At 38.6% G+C, this 21,002-nt stretch overlaps 2 protein-coding genes across 6 annotated transcripts in view; both read right to left on the bottom strand.

Moving 5' to 3' along the window:
• Nucleotides 1-8: 8 nt before the first annotated feature.
• Nucleotides 9-3,962, bottom strand: AIF (Apoptosis inducing factor). Of its 3 annotated transcripts, XM_089597112.1 has the most exons (12): nt 3,685-3,962; nt 3,192-3,262; nt 2,898-3,005; nt 2,787-2,832; nt 2,576-2,727; nt 2,376-2,503; nt 2,125-2,300; nt 1,862-2,053; nt 1,582-1,778; nt 1,086-1,502; nt 776-1,009; nt 9-691 (listed from the first exon to the last, which is right to left on the bottom strand). In XM_089597112.1, the coding sequence occupies exons 1-12, from the start codon at nt 3,770-3,772 to the stop codon at nt 611-613; spliced, it is 1,890 nt and encodes a 629-aa protein (XP_089453238.1). In that variant the 5' UTR covers nt 3,773-3,962; the 3' UTR covers nt 9-610. The 3 variants fall into 3 exon arrangements, with proteins under 3 accessions (XP_089453238.1, XP_014204818.2, XP_089453237.1); XM_014349332.2 differs by having other exon boundaries at nt 2,898-3,262; XM_089597111.1 differs by having other exon boundaries at nt 1,107-1,502; nt 2,898-3,262.
• A 278-nt stretch (nt 3,963-4,240) lies between these two features.
• Nucleotides 4,241-21,002, bottom strand: part of LOC106636816 (uncharacterized) — a 53,790-nt gene continuing 37,028 nt past the window's right edge. For 2 of the 3 annotated variants that reach the window (XM_089596752.1, XM_089596751.1), the window contains 8 exons: nt 10,335-10,797; nt 8,952-9,273; nt 7,601-7,888; nt 7,076-7,503; nt 6,726-6,977; nt 6,535-6,637; nt 6,376-6,442; nt 4,241-6,200 (listed from right to left, as the gene is read on the bottom strand). In XM_089596752.1, the coding sequence (XP_089452878.1) occupies nt 6,130-6,200; nt 6,376-6,442; nt 6,535-6,637; nt 6,726-6,977; nt 7,076-7,503; nt 7,601-7,888; nt 8,952-9,273; nt 10,335-10,690 (1,887 nt within the window). In that variant the 5' untranslated portion in view covers nt 10,691-10,797 and the 3' untranslated portion in view covers nt 4,241-6,129. The remainder of the gene's footprint in view (nt 6,201-6,375; nt 6,443-6,534; nt 6,638-6,725; nt 6,978-7,075; nt 7,504-7,600; nt 7,889-8,951; nt 9,274-10,334; nt 10,798-21,002) is intronic. The other variant, XM_089596753.1, reaches the window with a different exon arrangement.

Below are 21,002 nucleotides of genomic sequence, written 5' to 3'. Positions count from 1 at the left end.
ACTAAAAATTTTCAAACAACAAGTCTCAAACTTTTATATAAATTCAATCAACTATGTTTTGTACAGCTAGTTACTAGCTAGTGAATAAAGCTATTTTTTTTTAAATAAATAAAAAAAAAGTAATGATTACAATAATAAGTTGGACAAGACAAGAGATATCGTTATTGATATTTTTGAACGTCAAAAATATCGAATAAACTGTGGTTATTGAAGTACATTCTATGGTACAAAGGACTGAAGTTACGGTGATACAATCATATTAATGTACAATTTGTAGGAAACTAAAAAAAGTGTGAAAAATTACTTTAAACGTTACAAAAGCAAGTTTCATTCGTTTGCACGGTTTTAGCTATTGTAATTATTTTATTATTATTATATTACTGTTCCTGCAGGCACCAAAATATTAGCTGTTTAAGTAAATGCAATTATCGACAGTTCGAACCTCGCGAAATTTTTTTCTTTAAACTAAGAGTTCAGCAGCGTAGATCGGAATGAACACAAAGAAATTAAAAACGGTACAGTTAACAGTTACCTCTAGTTAACGTAAAAATTCGCATCGAAAATACTTGTTGCATTATATACAATACAGCGATCCAAGACTCCTGAATTTTTATTCCTCGTATTCTTCGTGAATTTGGAACAACTTTGCTGCCTCGTTGATTTCATCGTATACTAAGCCTCTTTTGAATAACTAGAAGTAAATTAAATTACATAATTTTTAATTATTATTATATTGAAGTGTTCAGAAAATTACCAATTCCGATATTTTATTTACCTGTCTTGCTACTGGCATGCCACCATAGATATTCCATAGAAGAATGCCAACCACGTTATTTTCTTTCAAGTAAAAAATAACACCTTTTTCATAATTTTCGGCTTCTTTATCACCAGAAACAACATTAGCAGGCTGATCTTTAGGAGCTTCAGATTTTTTCTCTTCCAATTTACTTTCACTAGGACTTGGTTCACTTTTAGGCTTAGATTTTGAATCCTCTACGTTTATGTTTTCCTAAAAATTAAAGTAATTTTTTCAACGATTCAAATAGTAGCAAAAACAAATTTTAAAACATTCTGTAAATTCCAACATTCTCATTGGACGCACTAACAGCAGCTTTAGGTGTATCAGTCTCAGAATCCTTGGCAAACACACCCACAGTTTCAAGATTCGAATCGATAATACCAATCGCTTCGAAACCAACTTCCGGACCAAGATCGGACCACAGCGTCGACTGATGTAAGTACGGTTTGTGAGCACCTGTCATGTTTTCACCGGCCAGTTTTCCAGAAATTACTGCATGGTCATGGTGCTCGATTCTTCGTCTTCCAAGTTTGACATCGTAAAAGCACGCGGCATCACCTGCCACCCACAAATCACTCCTTGCTTCTAATTCAGCGTTTACCAAGAAGCCACTTTTTTCTGGATGAATTTCTAAATTAGATTCTTTAGCTAAGGCAACGTTTGCTTCTACACCGATTGCTACGACAACTTGATCAGCCTCCATCTGTGAGTAAATAAGTTGACAATTATCCACTAAAATGAGTATTTGTAGGTAAGTTTTAAATTTTTATACACAAGCTCACCACTTGTCCATCAGAAAGTGTAAGTGATAGTTTGTCGTTTTTCAATGCACAGTCGTGAACTTCTACATTGGGAACACAAATTACTCCTTGTGCTTCCAAATGTTTTGTTATCCACTGGCTTAAATACTCTGGTAAAACTTGTGCTAATACACTATTTTCCTTGTAAACTTGATAAACTTTTTTACCCTTGGGTGTCACTGCAAGTAGAAACTTATGGCTTTTAACAATTCTCATTAGACTTTTTGTGAATAAATTCAAGCTGATGAAAAGTCAGACTTACTGTTTCGCGCAAGCGAAGTGGACAACTCCGAGCCCAAAAAGCCACCACCAACAATAACAATATCCTTAACTGCACTACTGTGAACATTATAGAGTAATTCTTCAAAATCTTGTTTTGTCCTAAAGACTATCACTTTTTCTTTGATTCGTTGATCTGCTTTCTCAAATATGGGCAAATTATTTGGCGATGAACCTAAAATTATACATTTGAGCCAGTGAACACATTAACACATTTAATGTTAACCCAGAGAAAAATATTATTACCAGTAGCAATGAGGCATTTTTCATATTTGATTGGACGATCATTTTTTAAATAGGCAGTTTTGCTGAATGCATCAATCTTTTTGATTTCCCAACCTCTTGCGACAGCTACACCTCCATTCTCTGAACTCATCAGTTCGTCTGTTGGTAAGAAAAATTCTGGAGGCTCATAAAATAAGCTAACAACAAATTAAATTACATCTCTATTAGTAATTTTCCATTTGGGCATTTTCCGGAACTGTGTCATATTTTACCTCCTCTTTTTACCATTCCATTGTCTGAATATCAGTTGAGAAGCTAGGTCATCACTTTGGTACCACAATTCCTTTGACAAAGGAGGCCTCATGTACGGCAAATCACCTTCATTCGTTACAATTAAAACCTACAAGCGTTTGATTACTTTGATAATTATGTTATTGACAAAATAAAATGCAAAATATTTAAATAATTTTACCTTAGCTTTGGGATCCCGAGATTTAATGGAACGAAAAGCGGAAAACGCTGCTGTGCCACCACCTATTAACAAATACGGTACTTCCGATGGTATCGAAGAAGCTTCTTCGGGATCTGGGACTAATTTCGGACGCCCCCTGTCTTTATCAATGACTAAAAATGATCATAAGATTAAATGTAAGAAAACTAGTGCAAAGTAATTTAAAACTTACCTGTGTGCTCTTTTTCCTTGTCATCTTTTTTGAACCACTCAAAGTACTATAAAAAAACACATGAAAAATTAATGTAACATTATTGTACAGTGGGTAAAAACAGAGTCTTACCGCGTATGCAGAAACACCAGCTAAAAGAAGGGTAGCAATCAAATGTTTCCAATATTCGAACTCTGGACCCTTCCCTTCTGAGCCTCCTCCAGGCTTGTAGCATTCTTCCTGTGCAATCGGAGGACAATTATAATTTCTATCCTCACACAAGGGAACAGCACGCTCTGGAGGTTTCAGTTCATTTGGTGGTGGCACAGGTGGAGCAGTTGAATGTATAGGAGGCGGAGGTGGTGGTGGCGGTGGCAAAGGAGGAACTTTTTTTTGTATTTTGGTTTTGGGTACACACTCATCTACCTTAAGCGTTGTGCCAGTTTTGCCTCTTTTACTTTTGGAGCTGTATTTCAAAGTGCTTGTGCTGATGAAACCTAAAAGAAATATTAATCACTCACCTTGCGCCCAAATTACATTACGATCAAGTCATTGTTGAAAATTTTGTACTTGGCTCTGAGCTTTTTCTCAAGTACTGATTAAAGATTCACGAGACAATTCGTTAGAGGTAAAAATAATTTACCGCCAGTAAATATGACATACTCAAGTCTAGTAGTATATATATATATTTCAAATATATACAAAAGACCAAAAAGGTTGAGGTTAAATTTTGAATTGTAGTCATACCAATTTTGTAAAATGACCAAATACAAAAATTTCTTTAGCTTTTGAGAGCCAACAGATGATGATAAATTACCGTTGCTCAAAAACATCCTTTCCAGAGACAATAAAAAAAAGAAACGTGCATAAAAGTAAGTATATCCCCTTAGCCGGTATGAAGGTCAAAACCAAGACTCACCAACGCGTTTCAGAGAATCGGGAAAACTCGTGCAGGCGTGTCTCGTTATCCTGGACAGCTGTCCAACGAGACGACCGTGGCACAGCATCGTTTTAATATTTATTATTCCGCAGATGGGGGACACCCATGGACCCAAAACACTAGCTAATACACGCGCTCAAACGTCCAGCCACCGTCATCATCGTCGTCGTGTGTGTGTACACTGTAGCTGTCCTCCTCGTCTACGAGTCTTATGCAATAATTGCACCGAAGATTTTTAGGTTAGGGCCTCTTTTTTTATATAGAGTGCGACCGGCGACCCCTTCGGAGATGCGTATCGCTCGAAGGTAAAGGAGAGTAACTCGATCTCTCGAAAGGTATGCTACTTAATTCAAGTGTTAAAGATGTTTGACCAAATTCGAAAAATAAACAATTAAGTTATTGACATTTTGATATCCATATTGCATGCACAGATTCTCTCATAGACGTGATGTGTTATTTAACGGAGGAGTGGATAAAAAAGGGTATAATAAAACATATTTTTGTAATAAATCGGTCTTTTTTCGAACCGATTAACATTTATTTTAATGGAGCATACTTTGATTATCGAACTAGTATAACAATTTGAATCTCAGTACAGTATTCGAATGATTGATATTCGTTTTCATATAAATGATAATTTACCAACTATAATGAAATAATTATCTACCTACTTAAAACTCATTGCACGTGTAACTTATACAGGTAGGGTATATCATTACAATTTTTATACTCTTATTTTTTTTCAGTTAAAAATTCTGATAAGTATAATATCACTAGGATTACATATCTACGTTTCGTAAACAGTACTCTCTCTTTGAACAAATCGGAGAGATATTTGTTGTTTAAAATTTTTACTTTTATCACGTAGAAATATGTCAAAGTGGTCCATTTGGCCTCATATGATTTTACAATTTAAATAATCAACTACACAATTACTGTAACATTTATTATGACGCTCGCAACAACGGAGCTTCGTAATTCGTAATGTGACTATACCTTTTACTGTGTATGTACACGAATTAATACGAATTTATCTTGGTTCGTCAAAATTCAAAATAATAAGTGAATTTTCGTATTAGTTTAAACAGGGATTCTTCAAATACGTATAAATCTCAATTTTAACGAAAAACTAATCATTCTAATCAATATAGTAACAACTGATTTGATTTCCAAATTTCTGTGCATTATAGATATCACTCAATTGATTCATAAAACTTTATTTGATTTATGCACTAAAATCTTCCACGCGTCATCAGTAGGTATTTATTAAAAACACACAAGTACTCGATCAAATAAACATTTAAAAAAAGTTAAGTCTAAATTGACTTTGACACACATATTTCAGAAAATATAATGTATTTATAAAAAAATCTCCATCAAATCGTTTGATTTACATCGTTCTTTGTTACACAATTTATCCACATTTATATATGTATATACATGAAGTTTTTGATCTAAAGAAAATACCATTGTACAAAAGAATCAGAAGAGAACATGTGATAAATACATCGCTCATTATATTCCACTCGCGATTTTCGTTACGCTTTTATCGTACAGAAACTCATCTCACAGCCTTATAATGTAGTACACATTTAAAAAAACTTTGCACACCCCAACACACGCACTAACCCACGCATTCATACTTTGACCTTTTTAAAAATCTTTAAAAACATCATACTATCGATACACATTTTTTTAAAATAATCAACAAAAATTGAATTTGAGATTCTCTCCCATCGAGACAAAAATATATGTATACGTATATTTTTATATATATAATTTTTTTAGTAGAAATCGAAAAAAGACACGATTATCTAACAAAAACTTATGATCACGTCGTATAGTTATTTCGTTATAAGTTTACGTATAAAAAGACTCTAAACGCTCTTGACATAATATCAACAAGAGATATCGGCGACGTCTCGGACGTTAACTATTTTATATATAATATATTTATCATATGTATACGTGATAGTAGTTATTAAACTATAGTTGGAAGTCTGGAACTTGTGACGAGTTGTACACCAGCATCGCATCCGATCCTGATTAACACTTGAAAAAGAAAAAAAAACTTGTTTGGCATTCTTTGTATAATTTGACACACTTTTTTGTTTTTATCAAATACAGTTGAACTGCATGCATTTTATCGCTATCGTATAGACATTTACGTGCACCTCGAGGCCTTCATATCCTTACGAAATGCACCTGCACCTTTTTACTTTTAAAATTTTCATAAAAACGTATACTATTTTCTCGTTTTCTTCTTCCTTACATAGGATATACTTGTATTTTCCTTTATACCGTACCAAAGTCATACAGCATTTACGGCGATAGTACAGTAAATTTCTCTGTCCCTTCTCTCGCCTGCGTTGTATAGTGATTATATTATGGTATAATAGTATATAGCTCTTAAAAGTAAGTCGGTCAAGCCAGGCCTAGTCGAGCGAGCACCATTTCCTTTCGCAGCCGCGTGATTTCCCAATACACATCGTGCACTGCAATCAAAGAACGAAGAGGTTCGAATTAATCGAAAATCTTTCACCTTGAAAACTTGCAAACGATATCGGCTCGGGTGGAACAATTGTTGGAGAATGAAATAGGTATACATTGTATTTATCTTTGCTATTGAAAACTTGTGATTTTATTTTAAAAATTTGCCAGACAACTTACCCGAACTTTTAACAAGGCCGCGTTCGATGTATCGGAGATAGTTGAGAAAATCGCAAACCGCTGTTATCTAATCGAAACGTAACATAAGTATGAGTTGGTTCAAAGTTAAATTGTGACCTGTATACAATACGCATGAATGTATAATTTTATTGTACTCACTCTATTCCGACATATGTGTGATATGCTGTGCCACTGGTTTTCCTGGTCTCCCATCCTCATCCTGTAGTGACACTGTCTTGGTGCCTCCAATAAGGCGCATTTTCTACAAAAAAAAATAAAAAAATAAAATAAAACCAATGAATCACGTTTAAAGGGGTCGAAATCAATAAATCACATGCCAAAAAACTCACTTGGGAAAGCCAAGCTTGGCCTTGTCGCTGACAGCCTCGACGAAGATGATGCCGTCGAGCACAGCCTGTCGGACCTTGGCGCCGAGCTCGGCATTCGGAAAGTCGAGGCACAAGTCAATGTCCTCCCGAAAAATCCTCGCGACAAAGGGGTCGCTCCTGTCGACGCACGGACTGACCTTCCACCTGATGAACTCGCTGTGCACCCGCGGGTCGACCTCCAGACCGAGATCCTTGCTGTCTTTGTCGCGCTCCCTGTACACATTCAACAAGCAAACAAACGTCAGCCAAAGGTTTTCCTTCAGCCCGAGCCTGCGATTGCTACAAGGTGCACGTATATAATTTTAGCTCACCTCTCCCTCTTCTTGTCCCTGTCGCCGTCCCTCTCCCTGTCCCGATCCAGGTCCCTCTCGTAGGCGTCTCTGGAGTTCTGCTCGTAGGGCAGCGACGGCCTGTTCTCCTTCTGGGGCGAGTCGGGCGGCGAGTTCTCCCTCCCGTACTTGAGATTGAAGTGCGAGGGCGAGCGCCGGTGCTTCTTGGCGAATATCCCACTCGACTGGGTGTGATGGTTGTGGTTGTCCTCCAAGCCACCTCCTCCTCCGTTGCAAGCGATCTGTGGATGAAGGTGGGGATTCGGTCTCGCTGGCGTTGACGTGAGCACGAGGGTTTTAAGGGCCAACACCTCGGCCGCCAAAACCTCGGCCTTCATGCGGCTCTCCTCCAGGAGGCGCTCCGCCGTGGCTTGTCGCTGGTTCGCCTCGCGCACCATGTTGTGTGCCTCCTGTCGCGTGTGAGGAAATTTTTGTTTGTTTTTTATCGCCCAATAACGAAAAGTGAGCGGCATGGAAAAGTCAACACTGCAAGTAGGTATAGTATACCTGAAACAGACTGGCAGTGAGTTCCTCGAGCTCGGCCTCGACGTCCTGCCGGATCCGCGACAGCCGAGCCACCTCCTCGTCCTTGAGCTTGAGCTCCTCGTGGGCGCGACGGAGCTCCTCCTGGAGCTTGGCCACCGCCTGCTCCTTGACTTCAGCGACAGCTCGGCCCCACTGTAGCGTCGACGGCGAGGGCGGGCTGTCGTCCTTGTCGTCATCGATTTTCGACTCGTCGTCCGACTTGTTGGCGCTCCTTGCCGATTCCGTCTCGCTGGACTGTTGAGTTTCCGTCTGAAATCGGTCACATTTCACACACAATGTCAATCGTATGAGTAACTTTTTTCATTAAATAGACAGTTTTCATGTATTTACGTGACAGAGAACCATAGAACAGTCCCACCTAGGAGGGATCGGTAATTTGTAATCGATAATCGGCATTGATTTTACAGGAGTGTAAAATTCGCTCCATCAGAGCTAGTATTGGGATTTTATAGTTAATTCAGCTGCGGTTTTAATCGGATACCTTTATACTTGTGTCATATATGTTATTGGCAGTGGAGTTGGAAACTAAAACATAACCAGCTTTGACATACTCTCAACAACCACAAATGCCGAACGTGAAACGGCACGTAGGTCACGCTTCGTAAGTACAATGAAAACAAAACTTTTAACATGTATCTGTAACATTTTCCTACCATGTGCTCGTAAAATGATGTCCTCAGGAAAAGAAGAAAACAAAATATGGAGCACAGAAGATCCCCCGCATCTAAATCAATCTCCCATACGTATTAAACACAGGCTTGGACCTAATTTTTAGTGCTCGGAAAATCGTTAGCTGTAGGTATTACACGCACACGTCTTCTACTCCATACCGCGCGTTGCAAATCACGAGGGGGTTGTAACCCGGGGCTTAAAGAGCTTTGGCGACTCTTTTGCGATCCCACATGGGAAATGAGTACATTTTCAGCGTCGATGATTTGTCAAAAGTGTGGGAGTTGGAACGAGCAAGGAAATAACATACCGGTTTAGCTCGCGAGATTCCAGGTGACACATTGCAGTTTTAGGAGGGAGCTAATCGATCCTCTACAGTTAGGAACTGCACGCATCCTCGAAAGCAATCAAAAAATGTTCATAAGGGTTTCTGGAGTAATCGAAAAGCCTTGTAAAATCATTCAATGACTCATTCAAAGAGTCCTTTAATCATTTTGGCATGATGTGTCATCAAAACTTGGAGATGCAACTCGATTCTTTGGTTTACATTGCGTTGTTCAGCCTTAGCTGTCACGTGATTATTTGTATGAAAAACAATCTATCTACGTCCGCGGATCCCGAAGGAAAAGAAAAACCCACTCACCTTTGCTGCAGTGGCATCGTCATGGGCAGAGCAGTCCGGCACCTTTTCGCTACCAAGGCCGGCAGGGGACGAGCAGATTTCCCCGTTGCAGCGGCCAATCGACGATTTGTCCTCGGCCAGGCTCGCCCGTCGGTCCAGACCCGAGTTTTTCAACCCTGGCTTCCTTTGGCAGTCGAGAGCCGTCGATTTCACCGACGCGGCTGTTTTGGCACCGCTGGTGTCCGACCGGCGCCGGGACAACGCGTTGCGAGGTGGCACGCGGGAACCGCTGTCGCTGCCGATGCTGCTGTACGCGAATATGCTGATCGGCTTGTTTATGGAGCTGCAAGTTTTTTTTGTTTTTGTTCATTCGTTTGTAAATTTAATTAAAACAAGAGGAAGAAAAATGTTTTCCATCCCACATCCCGTGCGTAAGAAGTTATATTGTGTGTACGGCTAATCGACCACCCGGTACAAAGTATCATCCACATACGCTGGTACAATCCAGTCCAATTAATTTCCGCGGCTTCCAAAATTCCCTCCGCTGTGGCACTCGAGGGAGTATCATAATGATAATAATAATCTTGCTCGTGCTGGTAATGTATTTCCATACTATAGGGGTACGGCGCGCGTGCACCTTCGAGATACAGGAGTAGAGAGCGTTAATTGTCGCCAATCGTCACTCGGAATTGAAATTTTTCTCGTTTTGTATATAAATTGGTTAATTTCAGAGCTCGCGGTGCAGGCAGCGACTCCCTCAATTAACTAGGTCGCATTCAAATTGAGTTGGGAGTCGAGTGGTGTGCAGCCTAATGACGTAGGACGACTATACGTAGTAATATCTATATGTATGTGTGGGTGTTATATATTATGATGTACACCTTCGTAATCACACGCGACAGGCACAAAGTACAACGAAACCGAAAGTGTCTAACGGGTGATGGTTATATCGTTGTTGTCGTTGGTTTAATTTTATTCCTTTCTTTTGTTTTTGTTTTTTTCTATTATAAACAGCAAGCTTGAATCTTTTTTTAAACATCCATTGGAAGCTTCTTGAATGCAAAACAATTTTTTCAATCATTTCCAATGCCAACGTTTACGGTCGAATAATTTTTTTTTTTTTTTTTTTTTTTTTTTTTTTTTTTTTTCTTTTGTTTCTTAGTTTTATTTTTATGTTGTACTATCAGAAAAATGCACATACTGAAGGGATAACGAATATAATTGTTGTTTGATGGGTATTAATGTATGTAAATTTCATTCACGTTGTCATTAACGGTGACAATGTTCATGTGAGTCATGATTATCCCGTAAACATCAAAGCGATGGTAAATATGTGGGAAAAAAAAAAAAAAAAAAAAAATATAGGGAGAGTAATGAAGAGAGAGGGAGAGAAATAGCCCTCACCTCTCGCGACGACAGAAGCCAATGTCGTCGTCGTCAAAGAGACTGGTGGGCTCGTCGAGATCCCCGTCCCTCTTGTCGTAGCCAAAGAGATCGGTAGCAGCGCGTGCGAGATCGTTCTTTAAAATCGGGTGGGGCGCGCTGACCGCGCAATCGGCCTCGTCGCCGTACAGCTCGTCCTCGTCGGTGGTGTACTCCTCGTCGCCCGTCGTCCCCGTGCTACCGGCGCGCCGGTGCTTCGTCGTCAGGGGCCGGTACGCGTACTCGCTCGAGCCAGTCGTCGTCCCTGAGTCGCTCGAGTCCATTGAGCTCGGCTGCTGGTGGTGGTGGTGGTGGTGATGCCCTTGCATCGATTTCATCTCGGCATCAAGACCGATCGGACTGACCGGCTATACTGCTCGGCTGCTACGGATATATATTATATATATACGTGGGGGGTGTCACGAGGTTTTCGGCTGTCGATCGCCTGCAACATTTCAAGAAAAGAGATTGCTCGATTAGTACATGGTGTTGGATCGGTTGAGTTTTTTTTCCAACAACTAAATACGACGCACGTGTTAAAAAAAAAAAAAAATCTTCGTTACGTCACACATCCACACGTTGCCCACATATGTTTATTTCCTCAACAATGAGACACAAAAAGAAAACAACACATATATATTCTAACGTACGAGGCACACACTGACGCGCTCGTATACTTTTCCATGAAACGTTATATTATGTCACACCATCACCAAACAATGCAATGAACACGAGCTCTCGCGCGCGCGGATTCCGCTGCTGCTGCTGTTTCTACATTCCAAAAGTTAAGGAAAAACACACGAGGCGAAAAAAGAAATAACAATCTGTCGTTCGACCATTGAAATATCCTTTTCAACAACTCGCGTGTTGCGCTCACGTACACGTATTAGTATACTTACAATACGACACGCTGTATACGCGATACATTGGAGATTTTCAAGCTCGGAGACGTGTTTCAAATACCAATATTGGTATAGTGGTGGTGGTATGAACCATAATTATTTCAAATAATTCATACAAATTTTAACACACCATATGATAATATACCAAAGGAGTTTCTAAGAAATAGAAAAAGAACCAAGAAAAAAGAACCAAGAAATTTCTAACGAAGGTACAATAAACAACATTTGTTTCCATTGCATTCAACGGTAAAAAAAATTATAGTAATAATCTTTGTATCATATTTTATTTTTTATTTGCAATTTATATCAAAGATATTTCATTCTTTCACGTTTCGATTCATCGTAAGCTCGAACAAAAGTAGCTACAACTTTTTTTTTTTAACAAACGAAAAAAGTGATGAAAAAATAAAGCTCAAGCTACACAAACGTATATGTAGTTTGCAGTTATCGGAAAAAAGATTGCGCGCAAGAATTTTTCGCGCCAAAGACGACGAGGAACATAAAGAGAGAGAAAAATATCCGGCACGTATTTTCCGCGCGACGACGCGTGTACGAGAGGGCTCGTGTACAACAAAGTTTATCTCTGCACACCACTACGCCTCCCCATCACGATTGCGTTGGCATTTCGTACTTTTGCACCCCCCACATTCGCACCCGCATTCACGCATATATATGTGCAGCTGTACGTGGAAAAAGCCGGAGAAATAGACGAGAAGAAGAAAATGCATGTGTGTCTCTAAGAGAGTTCTTTTTCGTTTTACTTGGCTTCGGTATTTTTTGCCATCAAGTTGAGTCCAAGTGGCGAAATTGATCGGTATGCCTACGCTTTTCTTATGCTCTTGCTTGCACAAAGTTCACAAGTCATAATATAGAGTGGATGCGATGGTTTTTGTGATTCTTTGGGAGTTTTTTTTGTTTTTTTTTTTTTTTTATGCGTCTATATCGAAAAATTTGCTACGACCAAACAATTTTGTCACATGTTATCAAAACGTTTCACGCAAAACTGAATTGTTAAAACTTATCACAGACAAAATAAGTTTGTTGATAATTGTCAGCTAAAAAAATACCTTGTAAATTAATTGAATGAAAGTATGAAGAAAATATGTATTGGTTAATTACCCATTGGTACTTCACTTATGTAGAGTTATAATAGTTTTTTTTGCGAGGTATTACATATAAATGATTTCTCAAAGTTTTCTCACATAATTTATGGAGCAATTTATTGAATCCTTGAAAATTCCATCTCAAGGACTCAGTCCGTGGTTATGTATTGTTTTTTTTTTTTTTTAAATTGAGAATTGCGTATCCCCGTAAAGACTATCCTTCAAACTGGACAGCATGTGGAGGTAGATGAATGACCATAAATAAATTAGTGGAAATACGCGAACCTATTCTTGATAAATCAACTTTATGACGTAGTAAAAAAAAGCTTCACATCCCCAGCACATAAATAAATATATATATATATATATATATATATATATATACGTATTGTAAAATAAAGGCATGGAATGTTACACAAAAATACAATACAGCATTTGGTTCACGCTTCACAGGAGCGAATAATGAAAGTTTGAATACCGCATGATTATCATGACAATGTAATTTGTATACATACGTATATACCAATACAATTTGAGACATCCTTCACTTTCGCTTCCCGTACATGTATAGACGCGCAACGAACCGTTTCGTCATACCAAATAATATCTTTATTCATATTAAAAGTGAAACCACATACGAAATTTTCCATTCGTTTCAATAACAATTTTCGACACACTTGGTTCGCAACAACAATGCGCGTGACGTCCCACATTCCATTCGTAAAGAATAAAAAAAACAAATTCCCAAACCATCAAATTTCTCCAAGGTACACATACCTGTTGGGCCATGAAAAAAAAAAAAAAACCCGAAAAAAAAATCAGTCAAATTTTATTGTTCTCGGCGATAAGTATACTTATGTACACGTCAAAATTCCCACTTTAAAAGCACCTGATCATTTTAAAGCACCTGAACGAGCACTACTCATATGTAGCATTATACACCCGCGGTAATGATGATTATACCGCGTGCACTCCTATGCTGGTGTGTAATTACAGCCCACACGAGCGTGAATAGATCACCTGCTCCGGCGAACACACAATGGCCTTTTCTCTCCTCTCCGTGGGTACCCTGGTTTTTCTTTGGAAATATTTTCCGACCGAGACGCCAAAGAGTTAAACTAGTCTTTGCTTTGTACACGAATCCCGCGGAGCTGCAGGGAAGAGCGCGAACCAAGGGATGCTCTTAATTGGATGCCTACTCTCTCGGTTGGCTTTCCAGAAGCCCAAACTTAGCGGTTTGGCTTAACACGCATGGTTTGGATGCTTTTCCGCTTGACTTTCGTGTTCCGCGGGCGCAGAGGAGGAGGAGCACACCGGTGAGAGAAACTGCATCAGGGCTGCAGCTTGGGTCTCAACAAGTTTACACTATGGGTGATTGTTTGATGTGTGGGTGCAAACATACAGAGATTCATTTGTCACTCCTGTGCATACATAAATTTATACGCGTTGTGTGCTTTGTGTGGGTAGGTACGCTTGAGGGAGTCGAGAGTCGAGAGAGGCTCTTTTGTTCAATTACGCTCTTACGTACAGGTGTTGATGTGCATGCGTTTTTTTTTTCTTTTTTTTTTTTTTTTTTTTCATACGCTTTTCATTCACTGCTTTATTACAAACGATACGTGTACCTACTGGTGTGGCTTTCCCGATACAGGATACACTAATTAAAACTTATGAACGAGAATGAAACATCGTTACGAATCGTCATGATTTTTTATTGTGTCCTTGATTTGATGCTTTACAAGGTGCACTGATTACTGGAGAGCAAGGGCTTGAAATTCATTGTCTATACGTATAACTGTCGAGGTTCGATGTACTCGTTGAAAGTGTCCATATATGTTTCAAAATTTTTCTTTTATGCCCCTCTTTCTGTTTTTAAATTCTCATATTTCCGCTCGTTCTTACTAAACACTTCCTGTTTCCTTGTATCCGACTCCGTTATTCAAATTATTTTTTCAAAATTTTTCTCCATAAATTTCTTGATTATTTTTATTTACATACTCTTAGAAACATCTATTGAAATAGTAAAAACAACTTTTGAACAACTCCTAATCACTTTATATAATAATCAGGGCTTTATGATATATATACACTTTTTTTTATACAGAATTCTTGTACAGTAGTTGTAAAGATGAAATCATTAACTTTGAAACTAGCTAATTTAAAGTAAAAGTACTTCCTCAGTTTAATTTACAGTTTACAATATTATAATATATGCAAGTATTATATTAACGTCATGTTGTTGAATTAAATTGCAAATTTTGTCGACTACGAGTACATAACATTATCTTGTAATATTTCAACGATTAAATATATAATTATACTTCAGAACATATGAACAACTATTGAAAGTTCATCTCTTACTTTCCATTAATTCATTGAACGAACAACATGTGCGTGTAATGTATTTAATTATATACTTTCATGCGATTATGTTTAAGATTTTCATCCGGTACAATGGCAATTAGAAAACGTGCAGTGTTGAACCATAGAGAAGATACCTTTTAAAATTAATATTTATAGAATGTAGAATAGTGAATAGTTAGGTGTTGGATGATGTGAAATTTCTCATAAAATCATCTTGATACATCTCATCCTTACTTTTCCAAGCAGTAACGATTTCTCTTAAATTGTAAGCCTATCACGTCGAGCACCTTCCAAGCACTACAAGTACGACATTGTTTGTGTAACGAACGAAGAATAGTAAACGGAACAACTCGGCGTTGCCTTCCTCATTTTACACATCGATTTTTCTTTGTTTTACACAAAGCGTCATCAGACCATGAAAAAAAAAATTGTTATCATCTCCATCCGTAGCTTTGTCTCTCATTACACAGAGTAAAAATAAAATGAGAAGAGCTTTTACGTCCCTTTTGACGAGCGCCGATTACTCTCGAGACAAAAAAGGAGCTGACACGTGCTCTATCTTACGAATGGGCTGTCGAGACGTCAATCTGTCGGATCTCTCCTCTCTCTCTCTCTCTCTTGCGAGTAAAAAAAGCCTCGATACACACTAATGCACGAATATCCTTCAGTGCCCTTCCCTCGATTTTTCCTATACTTGCTTCTTTCTCGATTTAATGAAGCCGATAGCGAAAAAAATAGGGTCAGCATCGAGGAGAGTGAGCCGAGCTCTCATCGCTCGCGCCTCATCTCCCGAGTGCGAGAGATACACGGATAAGACGCCTGCAGAGGGGCGTTTCGTTTTTTTTTTATTCCCCGAGTGATTATTTCAGGGCTTTACCCTGAAAGCTTCGATGTGGGCTTTTGGGGATTTCAGCTCGTGTTTGCGGGGGAGGGTTATTGATCCGGAGCTTTTTGTTTTCTTTTCGTTTCCATTAGGGCACGGAGTCGCTTGTACGTGATCGTTGACGTGATTTATTGGTATTTTTTGTTTTGTTTCGCAACTGTGCACATTACTCTAATGGTGATCGCTCAGTAACTTGTATAGTAAATCATGAGACTTAATTTCTTTTCTCGATGTAAGTATATAATTTCAAGAAATTCAATTGATTTTATTGATCAGTTTTCTTCATGATTTTGAAGTATACAAAACTGACAGCTTTCATGATTAAAGTATTTTAACACTTGTTCAAACGTTTTAAAATAAACTTACGTTATTTTTTGTTGTAAAAACAATGTCGATAATCTTTGGACAAAAAATTTCATTTCACAGCATTTGAAATTGTATAAAAAATGATTGTGCCCAAGGACTGTCGGTATTTTTTTTTTTTTTTTTTTTTTTTTTTCAATTAATCAATAATATTAATGAAAATCGCAGGAAGCCAACAGGAAGTAGTTACATGAGCTTTGACCGAACCGTGATCTTTGCAGGGGATAAACGTGTTATCCAAAGCTTCTTACATAAAGTGCGTCTCACAAATAACGCAATCTTTCAAGCCGAGAATGGGGAGATGCAGAGAACTCATCTCGTCGATTCCATTTGCGCGCGTCAATTTGCTCGACCGGAAAACCAGGGATGCCGGAACGTCTCTTCGGTTAGTACCACCTTACATTCATTCGAGAACAAGTTAAACAGGTCCGTTTCGTAATACATTTCCGTGTAGCCGTTTCAAAACAGTAAATTTTTTTTCCAATAAACGAAGCTTTGGTCAGATTTTTGTTTTGTCTATCCACACTTCACTTGGCATTCTCCACTGCCACATACATTTTTTTTACACAAAAAAAAAAAAAAAAAAAAACGGAAAAAAATGCCCCACATAAGCTATGGAGGAGTCATTCAACTTTTACAGTCGAAACTACGAAAATAAAAGAATATACTTGTGTATAAGAACGCACCTATAATAATGTAACTAATGGACAAGTTATTTTTCTCAATTTCTTGAAACAAATAATCTTTCAAGCCGATTATACTTTTGATACTGTCAATATGATAAATTAAATATAAGTACTTTGAACGAAACACGTGATGGAAAGGCCATTTCGAGTATAACTTGATTTTTCTCTCAGTATGTGTACAAGTTTTGCATGTCCAGAAAAAAAGTTGAAGAGCCGCTCCATGTGCGTGCAAATCTACGTGTATTATAGAACAAAAGGTGTACTTCCATCGCTTCGTATGATGTACAACCGAGATGTATTTACGGCTGCGTGTGTACAGATGTTTAAGTATAATGTGAAAGAGAAGGGGCAAGGAACGGCAGAGAAGATCACGAGTCACGCGCACATCCTTGAATATACATATCTGTATACGTATGTCTATTATATGTTATGCACGTGTTCTTTTCATTGTTCGTGTACCTACTACTAACTACTGGTAATTTTCAAACCATTTTTTTTTTTTTTAACTTTAGTGGAATCAGATGAAAATTCGGTATCTTGAGGTTTCCGAACAGACACTGTGCTGAACATGTTTTTTTTTTAACATTTACATTCTTATTTGACAGAGACATGTTATTCCTGCGAATGAAAATTCACCCCAAAGGGGGCCGGAAGATTTTTTGCCTAACCATACGCAACTTTGTTTAAAATTTCTTTAGCGTTCGCGCAAAAAAGTAAAAGGAAAGAGGAAAAGTAAAAAAACTTTATTTTTAACCCTTAACTTTGAGAAACGGAAGGAAGGAAGGAACATTATACTAATACGTAAGCAGTAGCGGACGCAAAGTTTGGGATCTGGAGTTAAAAAAAAAGAGGCGGTATGTGAGTGTTTCGCACACGATGAAATTTAACAGTACAATTCGCGGTGGGATCCAGTTAAAAGTTTTAATTGATTCCTTCGTGGGTTTTCAAGTTTCACCGAGGGCCCCGACTTTCAAGCGCGTACGAATGAATTATGGCGTATACACTTACGTTGGGCTTGCAGGGTCTCACTCAGACGGTTGGTCCCTCATGCATTCAAATGAATAAGGGAGATACAATGAATCGGATGTAGGTATAATACAATTATACCGCGAATAATTTAACTTTGCACCAAATTTCGTTGGGTACTTGTGCTTTGCGTTGCAATTTATTCTTTAAGTTTTTCCCAGCACAAAAGCGTCCAAGCATTTGAACACCGAAATAATTGCTAACGAAAATTCTTGAAAATCAATTGAATTTCGTTCAAACAAATTTTCACCATTCTCCTTTCAAAGCCGCACCTACACGCCACGCGTTCACACCCAAACCCAAAATACTTTCAACGCGCGACCTTATCGTTGAAAAAAAATTCAACTGCCTTTCGCCTACACACACACACCACGAGGTAACATTAAGAAACACAGTTGGGTAGGTATAAGTATATACGATGTACTTAGAGATAAACCATAAGTATAGATACATAGCAACAACTTCACAGCAGCAGTAACAGCAGGAGGTCGCAAAAAAAGAAGCCACAGGAGCACATACACTGCACTTATTAAAGTCCCCCCCCCCACACATACACACACTTTATGCTGTGCAGTGCACCTCAGCAGCAGCAAATAACCAAGTTATTATACATATACACACACAGGAGGAGAAAGAGTGAAAGATGGGATAATATAGGTATACCGACATTCGCTCAGGTCGGCTACACACACGTACCTGTATACATATATACCAACCAACCAATCTCCTGCCTCCTGCGCGATCTAGTAGGTGTACAGGTTTAAGTCCTCGCGTGCCATTCCAGGCCAAGCTTATAAAGCTACACGTATATACATACATACATACACGCGAGCGCGCGCTTAAGGACCCTCGTCCCCCTCTTCCCCTTGATCCTTTTTATTTTTTATTTCTCTCGTTTCCCCATATAAGTATCTCTTAGCGAAAGAGCAGCGCCTTTTATCGTCGCTTTTATTCCACCGGGTGATGTCCTTTTATGTGTATGTATATACACTTGTGCATCCAAGCGTAGGTACAGCTTCGCGGATGCACGTATATAGGATTATTTTCCTCGACGCGCTCTGTATACAAGACACAGCCAACAACCCTTCCTTTCCTTCGGTCCGGCATCTATCTATATATATATATATATCTCTCTCTCTCGATGCAGGTGGCGGCGAGCTATAGGTATAAACGTAAGTGCTATTATTTAATTCAAAATAGTGGTCGCTGATAGTGGGTGGGTGAATGCACCTTTGCTGCTAAGACGCATGCAACGGGGGTGACGGCTTTCCTAGCGACTAATGTTGATTAAACGTTCTCTCTCTCTCTCTCTTGGTACTTACAGTCGTTGGAACATCACGTATACTCCTTTTTAACTTTTATCTCTGCTAAGATTCTTGCAGCCTGTAAAATTTATTATAATGTACATTCGTGGCTGATGTATATATATATTATAAATAAACGTGTGATCGCGTTAATGACTGTGTGCTTGTTCAGAGCTTAAGAATTTCCTTAATTTTGGTCAAGTGCATGTTTAAGATTCGCCCTTTTTATACATACGACGCGATGTACTTAAATAACAGGTTGTTTGTTACATATATATATAATCTACCTATACCCGCACGTCTTACCGATATTACGTAATGATTATATATTATATACCGCGATCTATCGATGAGCGTGTATATTAATACGCCGTTACGCGACTCCATTTCTTGTTCACGTATGTCATTGAGTATAGAGAGCCCGTTAAAAAAATCTAAAGACTGCCTTCGGAAAATTACGTAAACGCCTGACTGTATAGCCCGTTGTGATGTGTACCGGTGCACGACTAGGCAACTGTATGAGCTGCACAATCGGCAATCAGAGTTCGCAGAACGGAAATGTTTTTCTTCGATCATCACGTGAAAAAAAAAGAAAAAAAAAACTCAATTGTTGCATGCTATACACATGTACATGAGTTATATCATCGTGTATAAAGATACGTAGGTATACTTTTTTTTTCCTCTCTTAAAAAAAACTTATAAGTAAAACCTGGGTGACACTTTTACATCCAATCTCCCCCGCTTCGTTAGACCCCAACCCAATAACTCTTCCCACTCGGCGATGAATTAACATTCCGTGGAATCCTCCCCGAGATTTTTCGCTCCCCCTGTACCACCACCACGACGCCAAATTACCCTCGACCCTTACCTTCTCTCCCATTGTGTATATAATATACATATATACCTACAATCGCGCATCTCTGTCCTGATATGCCCGGGCTCATTTGCACATTTCTTTGTACTTACTTTGCCGTGGTACAATAATATATACGTATATAGCAACAACAACCTACATACCGTAAGGAGCAGCTAAAGATTTATATCGCCCCCCTCTTGCCACAGCTTATTTCCCCCCACCCCCCTTTGTTTCTTCTTTCGTGTATACTTATGTATACGTGGTATAAGTAAGTATATGTATATCTAAGCGCATATTTCTCTCTCCGCGACTTTTATTCTTGGTACACGAGTACGAGTATATAATATATACCTATAGGTATGCATGGGTACGTATAAATGGCGAGTCGTGACGTCGCCGCTATACGCGGAGGAGGCCTGCACGCACGAGCGAATTCAACACCATTGCATTGCGGCGATGATGGCAAAGGTTTCTTGCGCTGGATGTATACCTACATTGTTATTGCGCACAGCGAAATTCTCGGCTCTCGTCGTTCCCCGTTATGTTGTTGCGGATCGCGTCGGATGGACTCTCTTTTTTATTTTATCCTCCATGAATGTTGCGAAGGTATAGGAGCTTCAACTTTTTTTTTTTTTTTTTTTTTTTTTTTTTTTTTTTTTTTTTTTTTTTTTTGTTAAAAAATTATAAGAAACGCCATTTACAAATTAGAAAAATCATGCGTTTCTTATTAGGCTGATCTGCGTGAGAGTGTGAAATCTTGTTATGGAATGTACGTTTTTCTAACTCGTTTGGCGTAAAGAGAGATCAAAATTCTTCTAGACGCCACTGTTGTAGTATTGGTACCGCTAAGTGATTGATAGACGAGTAAAGATTTTAGATATTTTTTTTTTCAATTCATTTGACAAAAGCAAGTATACGAAGACACCTCGTATTTTGCAACAATTTTATTTGATTGATGAGAGAAAAAAAAATTATAAAAATTACTGTGCTATCCCGATACTGTTGCTCCGTCGTATAGAGACTTTTTATGCAATATATGTTAATCCTTCACAAAAACAACAACCAACACCTAAAATTAGTTTTGTTCGTCTCCGTTATAGTTATGCCACAAAGCTTGCATCTGCATGTATAGCGTTAAATAATGGAGACATCGAAGAAACAAATAT

This window comes from Copidosoma floridanum, unplaced genomic scaffold, assembly GCF_036245765.1.
Source record: "Copidosoma floridanum isolate Cflo_tuat_1 unplaced genomic scaffold, Cflo_Japanese_pri ptg000030l, whole genome shotgun sequence".
Lineage (NCBI taxonomy): Eukaryota > Metazoa > Arthropoda > Insecta > Hymenoptera > Encyrtidae > Copidosoma > Copidosoma floridanum.
This window is presented reverse-complemented; position numbering and strand designations above follow the sequence as displayed.